Source organism: Cornus florida, unplaced genomic scaffold, assembly GCF_030987335.1.
Source record: "Cornus florida cultivar Cherokee Brave unplaced genomic scaffold, ASM3098733v1 CherokeeBrave_3.0.0_Hap2_Chr01, whole genome shotgun sequence".
Classification (NCBI taxonomy): Eukaryota; Viridiplantae; Streptophyta; class Magnoliopsida; order Cornales; family Cornaceae; genus Cornus; species Cornus florida.
The window spans coordinates 58,186,982-58,197,685 of NW_026775571.1; the positions used below are offsets into that span (position 1 = coordinate 58,186,982).

The window sequence follows — 10,704 nt, forward strand, 5'->3', positions numbered from 1 at the left end:
AGAGTAGAGGCTTCGTGTCTTCGTTTTCAGTTTATAGATCAGGCCAAAGAAACATCACATATCAGAGGCATATATCTGTATATATATATCAGATCAGTTTTGGCTCCAACCTTAATTTTGGTTTTAGGGGGAATTTTGAGTTCAAAATGAAATACAGATTATAAGCAAAACGTATGGCTGCAACAGAGTATAAGCAAAGCAAAACGTATAAGCAGGTATCCGAAAAACTACAATGCTTCTCCCTTTTACCTGCCTTGCCACCTCAGCCACGGGTCCCACAACTGGACCGGCTCCAGTGAGAAGCGACTGGAGACGATTTTTATCCTATGCGCATATCACATCCCTCATAGTTTACGTACAAAAATTATTCTTAAAATTTAAAATTTAAATTGACTAAATTACTTTTAACTAATCATTTTATAAAATATATAAAAATAAATAATTTTATAAAATGATCGAAAATGACATTATTAGAGGATGTCTTTATCGTGCATAAAACACCTTTAAAGTTTTAATATAGTGCAAAAAGGTCTCTTTGACAAATTTAAATCTTAAGTTAACTAAATTACGAACCATTTTATAAAATATATAAAAATAAATAATTTTATAAAATGACCAAAAATGTCACTATTAGAGGACACTGGCAATGAACAAATAAAAATAAAAATAAAAATATAAAATAAAAATAAACGTTGAATTGGGAAAGTGAGATAATCCCAAACCTTGGGTTAAATTGACCTCCCTAGTGAGGAGATGCAATACAATACTTCCGTTGCACTATAGAGGATCTTGACCCTCTTCTTAGAGCATCTCCAATGGTAAAAGCCATTTTGGTATGCCAAATCTATATTTTGACAGATGTTACAGTGTCAAAATGCTACATTTTAGCAATTCTGCTCCAATGATGCATTTCATGCAAAATGTTATTTTTTGACACAACCACTATTCTTTTTCAACTACCATAAACTTGACCATATCCTCCACCTCCACAAGTTTACCTATGTGGGCTGTATGTATTTAGGCCAATTTTTGTCAACAAAATCGTAGCATCTACAGACATTTTCACAAAGAAATTGGCGAATTTGCTCAAACTGCTGTTTAGCTAATTCACATCAACAATTGATTCATAGGGATCACTTTCTCCAACACTTTCAAACCAAAACTTTCAATCACGATCGCATAATGCTCATTTCTGTTCTTGTCACAAACATTACTGTTTTTCAGGTTGAATCATCATCACTAATGATCCAACAAAAGGAACCAAATAATTTACAAGAATAAGAAGTATGAGTATTAGCAGTAAGCTCATCCCAATTTGTGTGGAATTGAATTGGTGCCCATGAAATTTTCACCATAGGTCCATAAGCCAATTAACAAACCATTGCACAAACGCAACTCATCTGAATCGAATCCAATGAAATTCTGCTCATTTTGGCAGCTACGCCGGACTGGACGTGCTTTGACCGTCACCATACATAAATTTCCAAACACAATATCACTTTGGTTTAACACATTCAGAATTTCGAATAGTCTTCATTTCCACTGGAAGGTTGACGATCTTGATGATAATTCTTCATATTAGAGGACTTCTTCGACCTTTCTCTGGCCAACCTTTTTGCCATCCTTCTCTGCTTCAGCTTGTTCTGATTGGTGAAAGCAATTGGCTTTCCTAAACTACCACAAAACACACGCAACAATTACAATCCAAAAACATATGTGACGATTTAAAAGCTTAAAGTTTAAATCTAAATGCGTCTTAACAGAGGTTCAAGTCAAAGCTTTTTGTAATTCTTTTCGGTGCTAAAACCTTATAAATTACAACAACAACCAAAGCCGATTCTCACTTATGTTATCATTTTGCTCTATCTACGACTGTGGCCTCAGTCAAACTGTCTGTTACCATACCTTCCTACTTATGTTTTCATTCTGCTCTATCTACGACCGTGGCCTCAGTCAAACCGTCTGTTACCATACCCTTCCTTACCAACCTACCCACATTAACTTTGGCCCTCCTATTCCCTTAATATTACCCTCAATGTGGACTATCTTCATAACTGTTGCACTTAAAGGTTTTCTTTGAACATGTCAAATCTATAAAAAATCTATCTTCGTTTTAGGAGGTGGTAATGTAATTGCCATTTTTGTTGCCCTGCAACTGTCCAATGAGCAGCTCATTTAGAAATGAGTTTAATCAAACAGCTCTAGCAAATTCCGATGTACACTCTTTCGCATTTCAAACACTCAAATGCATTTCATGATTGTTTTTCAACTTATAAAAACAGAAGACATATGTTCAATGGCATGACATCGTCAAAAGCCTTACCTCCATTGTCACTCAGTCTCTGGTTCCAAAGCGGCATTTCGTCAAACATCTGGTGGTTCATTTTTGACATGATTATTTTCACCATCACAATTGATATCATCACTTGCAGTAGGTAGCAATGGCCCAATAATTTCTTGGCGTCGCGAAGCGGCTCTCTTGAGTTTCTTACTCCGAACGCGCTTCCTCTGAGCCCTTGTGAGCTTCTGAGCATCACTTTCGTCCTCATCATTGCTTGGTGACGAAGAGCTAGTCTCTTCCAATTCATCATCTGAAATTAAAACCCACCAAATACTAATTGATTCCAATATATATACACATATACATAAATTCAGATTTCAAAATCAATTCTTGAGGCATATTTATGTGTTCTATAGTAATGATTGGAAACCTGAAAAACGATCCGCATTCAAACTCTCCCGTAATTTGTTCAGTGCTTCCTCCCGTAATTTGTTGCCGCCGTTCTCCTCTCTCTCTCTCTCGGTCTCTCTTGCCCTACATAGGAACGAAATATCAGAAATAGTAAGTGTCATTTCATGTGCTAGAATTGGCGAGGTTAAAATTTGGCAGGCCAAATGACATTCTTTTGCAGAGCCTATTTAAAACTCATCTGCTATAATTTACAAATAGCATTGGATTGGAGATGCTCTTATTCAGTTGAAATGGGAAAGTGAGATGAGCGAACTTCTTGGGAAGGTTTCAACAATTTCAACAATGAATAGATATATTATATATTTAAAATTCTATTTTACTAATTTTTGCTCATTAATCAATATTGAAGAACCTTTGCTATAAAAACTAAGAAAAAACCCTTTTTACGCAATTAATTTAGGGCTCATTTGACAACCATTTTCGTTTTTAATTCACTTTGGTTATAATCAATGCAATGTTTATGTTGTGTCATTATTTCCGTCAAAAGTAGAAAAAGTCCATTTATTTTTAAATTTTTTAAAACATGAAAAAATATATATATATATAATTTGGTAACAAAAAATAAATAAATAGATAAAATACGTGTTAAATGTTCACTAAACTAAAGATGTGTCATATATTACAGCCCTCGCCACATGCACCATCACATTAAAAAGTTGTAGAGTATTAAGTAAAATTTAGTGATACGTTTGGATTGGATAAATTTGGAGGAACAGGGAGACAAAAGAAAAGAAATAATAGTGAGATTGTGTTTAGTTGGTTAAAAATGAGAGAAAATAAAAGTTAGAGAGAATAACTATTACTCCTTGTCCCTCGTTTCATGTTTTTCAAAAAATGAAAAAATAGGGACAAAAAATATAATGTTTAAGTAATATTTTCATAATTCTGAAATTGCCTTCAATAATAAAAAGGAGGAAATTATTATTCTATTCATATCACATCCATTTAAAAGAATACGGTAGTAATTTGATTATTATCCATCTCTTCTTTTGTCCCCTCTATCATATCCAAATAAGAATACTATAATTTCTTTTGTCCACATTCATCCTAATGGTCATTTGAGACAATGATTGAACTTGTATATCATAAATTGGGAGATTATCCAATAAATATATGGATTTCAAATGCATCAATCCATCATCTCAAAGTATAATAGGAAAAGAAAAAGGGCAAAAAAAAAATTACTCCTTTATGCACAAACAACCGGTAGCACCTGGGCACAAAAACACCCGAGTTTCAATAATATGTGTAATTTGCAAGTGATTCCACGTATCCGAGATAAACACGTTGCAATCATAAGTCCAAAGGACCAGCGATTGGAAAGGTTCCACGTTTCCAAAAAATAAATAAATAAAATCTGGTAGCAGTACTACCTAGACTGGACAGTGCAATGCACTAACAAGCAATCTCCATGAGCTGGACTAAAGACTACATAACTATTGTACAGATATAAAGATAGAACAAAAAAAGAGACACAAATGAATGAATAAACTACAGAATTCAACAATTAAAAAAAAAATACCAGCAGCATAACAGAGCCAAGGGAAAGTTCTTCTATATATATATTTGATGTTCATGTTCAATGTATGATAAAAGATTAAAACCCACAACTGCCATTAAAGTGTGATCAGCGCTCACAAGAAAGAAAACAAGGAAACAAAACTCGCTCCCTCTCTCTCTAGACACCATCAAATCAAACAAAACTACAAACATTTCTTGATTTGTAGTAGATTTACAAAAACCCTGAAGCAAACATTCATAAAAATTAAAGATTTGTTAGGGTTTAGTTAAAATAGCATGGAGATTTGATTGACACAATAGATATCTTTTTCAGAGTGGCAGAAAGCGAGAAGAAATAGAGAAGAGAGTGAGAGAAACAGAAGATAAAGAGTGTAACCTGGACGATTCCAGCAATGACAACGGCTATTCTTCCTTGTTGGCAGTGGAGAGTTTGTGAGGGAGTGATCAGAGGAGAAGTGAGTTAGCGCCAAACTGATATGATGGAGAAGCAGTAGGGTGATAGTGAGAGTTTCGCTGGTCTCTGTTGTTTAAGACAGAGTCCATGAATTTTAATGGCAACGTAAATAGCGCATCAGGCATATTATTGCAACACTTCTATTAGATCAACAATTTTTAAAAATAAACACAACTACCTACCCCAATATAAACCAAATTTGGGCAAGATAAAATACCTACCACTGTGTATAAATTAAATTTTCATATAAAAGAAATATCACACAATTGCAAGTACTAAATCACAAAAACTATCCCACAAGCACTTATGGAAAAAAGTTCAAATTTCTCAGATATAGCATCCAAATAGAACCTTAACGAGCTAATTTGCTCACAAAAATATGTTTTAAGCAGAGTTGAGGTGGTAACTGGTAAGTAAAATCACACACACACAAAGATCTCTGAATTCTTCTCTCGATCAATGTTATGCAACCTGTGCCACAATTCATGAGTTCAATAGTTCCCATGAAGTTTTACATTGTAAGCCATGCTTCATAAACGTAAAACAATTTGCCACATGTAGATGAATATACGGCAAGAAAGAAGATTAAACAAACTATCGGATTTCATGAATCAACAATAGATAAGATTGATGCATCTGGTTTTCTACACCATCGAAACCAATGGGTTGGTTACCAGTGCCCTAAAACTCTGTTCCCAAATACAATAAGACTTGGGATTTTCAAAAGGTTTTCAAAATTTCCATCTCAAACATAAAATTCATGAATATGTTAAAAATACTTACCATTATAAGAAACTAGTACACCATCATACCACCACTATAAACCAAATACTAAACGTTACTAGAGCCTAGTACGTCATCATAACATCACCAGAAACTAAATTTATCCAACTAAAGAAGGTATAACCAGCCAATTACAAGAACTAAATTTCAACTTTATAAGGGTAAGAACACAAATATCACGATCATTATAGAAAATTGCTAATAAATGTAAAATGACACAATAGAAGACGTATGAGAAAGCTTTGCCCTCCTCATGTTAACAAAATTAGTAGCAAGAAAAAAATACACAAGCTAGCAACCGGGAGGTTTAACCATGTCTTTGAAATTTGGAATTATTACTCAAAAGAAAAGGTTATATATATATTTAACTATTATCAAACATGAAGTCATATAATGGTTCCACTATCAATTAAAAAAGTGTACTGAAGCAAAAAAGGTCTAGCACCTGATGGTACCATCAAGAAACACATCATATCAAAGATGTTATTAATCAAATAACAGGACATAAAACATGTCTATGACATACTGAAAGAGTAAAAGAAAAGGCCAAAAAGAAAACACTTATATTGCATCTATCAATGAAGATATTTAGCTCTGATTAATTACTGCTTTAATCAGATGCAAACATTTTTTTTAGCTCAAATTAGAAGACTAAGAGCACAAAGGTATGAGTTCTAGAAGTGGGCTTCACACAGACATGAAAACTAATTGATTTTTATTTGTGAAAATGAGATGGTTGAATTGTATCATCAACAAACTTCGAAGAAGCCAGTAGAGGATATTAAACAAATCATCACAATAAAAAAGAACCTGCCCGGCAGATCATAAAATGTTATTTCCTGGATAAGTTGGCAAAAACCAACCAAGCATGGCTGCATGCCTCAAGAATTAAAAAATAAATAATAATAATAATAAATCCAAGAATTTAAAATAATCATCTGACTCTATTTCTCCAAATAGAAGAGAACCAACTTAGTACTCCAAAGACAACAGAACACATTCATGGGCTATTAACAGCCAGATTCATTGCTGGTTGACTAGAATTTCCAGATTTGTTTTGCACTTCTTATAAGAGCTAGATGTCCTCTAAAGTTTTGCCTTCCGATAGGGTGAAAGAGTAATGTAAAAACTAGACAATTAGATTAGGGAAAAAGAAATGGTTGAAACTTGAACATGGTAATAAGTGGCAAGAGCCAAGAAGGCCATACATTGTCTTGCAGTCCCATCCCATCCAGTCAAAGGAAAAGCAGAACAATGAGGGGTGAACAGCACTGCTCTTGGAATATCATTCAAGTTAATTAATTTACCACAATGTCAGATATCTAGAGGTTAGTCTTTTCACCAATCAGAGGTGCTAATCGTACTATGTCAGTAGCACATGGCGCATAAGTAGGGGTCAAGCAATTGACCAATTCATGTACAGGTCAGGCTCAACTACACGAGCTATATCCGTTTTAGTTAGCACAGTAGACCGGCATAATTTAATCAACATTTTCAACCTCATTAAGTAAGCAAGCCAAACTTGAATAAACCTTGCTTTATTCATTAAACTCACGAACATGCTCATAAACGGATAATCATGAGCAGACTCGTTAAGACTAGTGAACATCGCTCATTTATTGAGCTCCAGTTTGAACTCGAGATTGGCTACCAAGCAAAACAAGCCAAGCTTAACCTTGGCTAGCATAATCTGAGCCAAATGGAAAACTAACTATGATTTCCTACAAAATATCACCAGCTAGTGACTTCTATATGCTTGGCACGACATCCAGCAACTAAACCTAAAGAAGCTGCTTTTGACAACTTAATTCGAATAATATAATTTGGCTCAAAAGATGAGCAATAATGGATAACAAATACTTTCAGAAGAACATCTAAAGACATATCAAGCCCAAATGCTCCAACAGTTCAAAAGCATCATGAGTGAGTATGCCACTTCCAGTCTTTCAAGTGTTCTCCACCTTGTCTGGCTTCCTCATTTCGATTGTCCACCCTCATCACAGCCCTGAAAGATTTCCTTGCACAGCAGGCACAAAAATATATCAAGATGAACAACAATTTTAACTCGTCAAAGGTGAATATGAAACAGTAATTGACAAAAAATAATTAAAAAATAAGTTTATGCCAGGTTGAGGTTTTACGCTCACATGTAGCAATGACAAAACTTAGCAATAGCAAATATAAGATGTAAAAGTAGGTAAAATCATGTATCTTGCCTCTTTTTTCCCATTCTTCCCTGGTTTTGCTCTTCTTTCATTCTTTCTTTTCTCCATGCATTCTTTTCTCATTCTCGTTTGTTCAAGCAAAACAGGTGACTCCTTACAAGTGACTAAAACTAGGTTCTCAATATAAGCATCTGCATAGAATGACTCCCTATGCCACGAATCTGTAGATCCACCAAAATGAACATGCATTACTTGTTTGGCTTCGGGATCATAAGTTACCAGATATCCATGTTTTGTCCCAAATACGACTTCACCTTTCCTTGTAAAACCAGCTACACTATTGCGGCTAGTATTGCCTAATCCTTCACTCATATCAATATTTAATTGTTTAGTCCAAGACTGGATTGCCATACTCCTCCATCACCCATACACAACGAGTCAATTTGAAATCAGCACGCTGGATATGAATCAGAGAAAGTGATTCTTGAAACTTGGCAACACGAACATAATCAAGATGTGTCATGAACAATGCTACTGGGCACCATGATTTGGCTCAATCCCTAGTCACCCATGTGGAATGACACGATCAAGTTGAGGAAATTGTCCCTCTTTCTCCGATTGTAAGCAAGCCAATGTGCAGCCCCATTCAGAAAAGCCTGGGGAGCCCGCTCGCAGATGGTATGTTTAAGACCCAAATGGCTGATGTCCCGCCATGTGCCTGTGCTCAGACTGAAAATGTCAACCTCCAGAGGAGTTAGACAACCAATGACTCCGTCGTCCAGATACACAATCCTGACAACCTTAAAGTCATTAGTCCAGGAATTGAAGACGAATCCCATGCTATGCATATGACAACCGTGTAATTCATAGGTGACACGTACTGGCAGAAGGGCCATCATCTTCCGAATCGATGGATTCCACAGGTAAAGATTGTTCATGTAAGAGGACAAATAATCAGAAAGGAAGCTGGTGCATAATATCGGGACCCAATTACTAACCTCAAACTGCATAGAAGGTCTATTAAGACCTCTTACAATCCAAAAACCAATCATTGATTGTTTTGAGATTGTGGATTAGCTCCACCTGCAATCTTTCCCCTCATTACTCTATCAGTAGCTGGCACCATCACCTTTTTCTTCCCTTTGTTCTTCTTCTTATCATTGATAAAACATCCCAAAGGAACATTAAGATCAGGTCTTCCACCAACACTAACATCAAGCTCTTGACCTTCTAAGACCTCATCACAACTATTAGATGGCATAGCAATAAAATCAACCTGATCACTTGAGACTTCCTCCACTATCTGATCTAAAGCAAGAAGAACACCTTTCGCATTAAATGTTTCAGAATCCATAGGCACTAGATCCTCTTTCAAAGCATCCCCCATACTGCATGAATCATTCTTCACATCTACTTTAGGAGCACTCCAAACAACCATGGCCAAATCAGTAGATACATTGGCATGCTTGCCATATAGAACATCAAATTGATTCTTAATCTGAATATCATCTGTTCGCAAAGTCTCTTTAGTCCTATTAGTCACCACAGGGACTATGTCCTCCTCCAAAAACTTCCCTTTGACCTTCGCCATCCATTTCCCCACAGGTTCCGCTTTCTCCTTAGAATCAGCAATCACCTTCCTTGGGCACCAATTCAAGGGATGATCCAAACCTTTACAAAAGGAGAAATACTGAGGTCTCCATTCATACTCCAATCCCACCTCACAATCCTCTCCATGAATATTCGGTAGATCCTCGACCACATCAAACTCTACCATCACTCGCATAAATTGCCTACGATCCTTAGCCACGCTAGAATCATCAAGGAATGTTGGCAGAGTTGAGGTGGTTAGGAAAACGACACCAAATAAAAAAAATAAAAAATAAAAATCTGAATTCTTATCTCGATCAATGTTATCCAACCGGAACCACAATTCACGATTCTCAATAGTTCCCATGAATGTTTACTTTGTAAGCTATGCTTCATAAACATAAAAAGAAATGGCCTTGTGTAGATGAATAGGCAGCAAGAAAGAAGAGAACAAACCATAGGATTTCATGAATCAACAATAGATAGGATTGATGCATTTTGTTTTCTACAATGTCGAGGCCGAGGGGTTGGTTCCCGATGCACGGTAACTCAATTCCCAAATACAATAGGACTTGGGATTTTCTCAAAGGCTTTCAAAAACTCTATATCAAACATAAAATCCATGGATATATTGAAAATACTAACCATTATTAGAGCCTAGTACACCATCATAACACCACTACAAACCAAATACTAACAGTTACCAGAGCCTAGTACATCATCATAACCTCACCAAAAACCAAATTTATCCAACTAAAGAATATATAACCAGCCAATTACAGGAACTAACTCAACTTTATAAGTGTAAAAAGATCAACTTTAAGGCCACTATAGAAATTGCTAATAACTGTAAATGACACAATAGAAGATGTATGCAAAAGCTTTGCCCTCCACATGTCAACAAAATTAGAAGGGAAAGAAAATATACGCAAGTTAGCAACCTGGAAGGTGCAGCTCCAATTAGAATACTAAGAGCACAAAGTTATGAGCAGTTCCAGAAGTGGGCTTCACACATACATGAAAACTAGTTGATTTTTGTTTTTTTTTTTTTGGTGAGAAATGAGACGGTTGAATTATATTATCAACAAACTTTTATGAAACAAATAGAGGATATTAAACAAATCATCACAAAAAATAAAAATAAAAATAACAAAACTGACCTGGCAGATCATTAATGTTATTTCCTGGATAAGTTGGCAAAAACTAACCAAGCATGACTACATGCCCCAAGAATTTAAAAAATTCATGAATTTAAAATAACCATCTGACTCTATCTCTCCAAATAGAAGAGAGCCAACTTAGTACTCCAAAGGGAACAGAACAAATTCATGTGTTATTTATAACACCCATATTCTTTTCTAGTTTACTAGAATTTTAAGATTTGTTTTGCACTCTCCTCTAAAGTTTTGCATTACAATATGGTATAAGAGTAAAGTAAC

General features: G+C 35.4%; 2 protein-coding genes across 2 annotated transcripts; both read right to left on the reverse strand.

The window, feature by feature from the left end:
- Positions 1-1,268: 1,268 nt before the first annotated feature.
- Positions 1,269-3,123, reverse strand: LOC132298627 (uncharacterized). The gene is made up of 3 exons (XM_059795056.1): positions 2,712-3,123; positions 2,324-2,591; positions 1,269-1,669 (listed from the first exon to the last, which is right to left on the reverse strand). Exons 1-3 carry the CDS (start codon positions 2,727-2,729, stop codon positions 1,515-1,517), a joined length of 441 nt encoding a protein of 146 aa, XP_059651039.1. The 5' UTR covers positions 2,730-3,123; the 3' UTR covers positions 1,269-1,514.
- Positions 3,124-8,235: 5,112 nt separating this feature from the next.
- Positions 8,236-8,727, reverse strand: LOC132272938 (uncharacterized). The gene has a single exon (XM_059774001.1). It carries the CDS (start codon positions 8,725-8,727, stop codon positions 8,236-8,238), a length of 492 nt encoding a protein of 163 aa, XP_059629984.1.
- Positions 8,728-10,704: the final 1,977 nt, after the last annotated feature.

Excerpts from the sequence above, each read along its gene's own strand:
- LOC132272938 (XM_059774001.1), bottom strand. The coding sequence starts at position 8,727 with ATGATTGGTTTTTGGATTGTAAGAGGTCTTAATAGACCTTCTATGCAG.
- LOC132298627 (XM_059795056.1), bottom strand. Across the intron at positions 1,670-2,323 it reads GAGACTGAGTGACAATGGAG|GAAAGCCAATTGCTTTCACC; the intron begins GTAAGGCTTTTG and ends GTGGTAGTTTAG.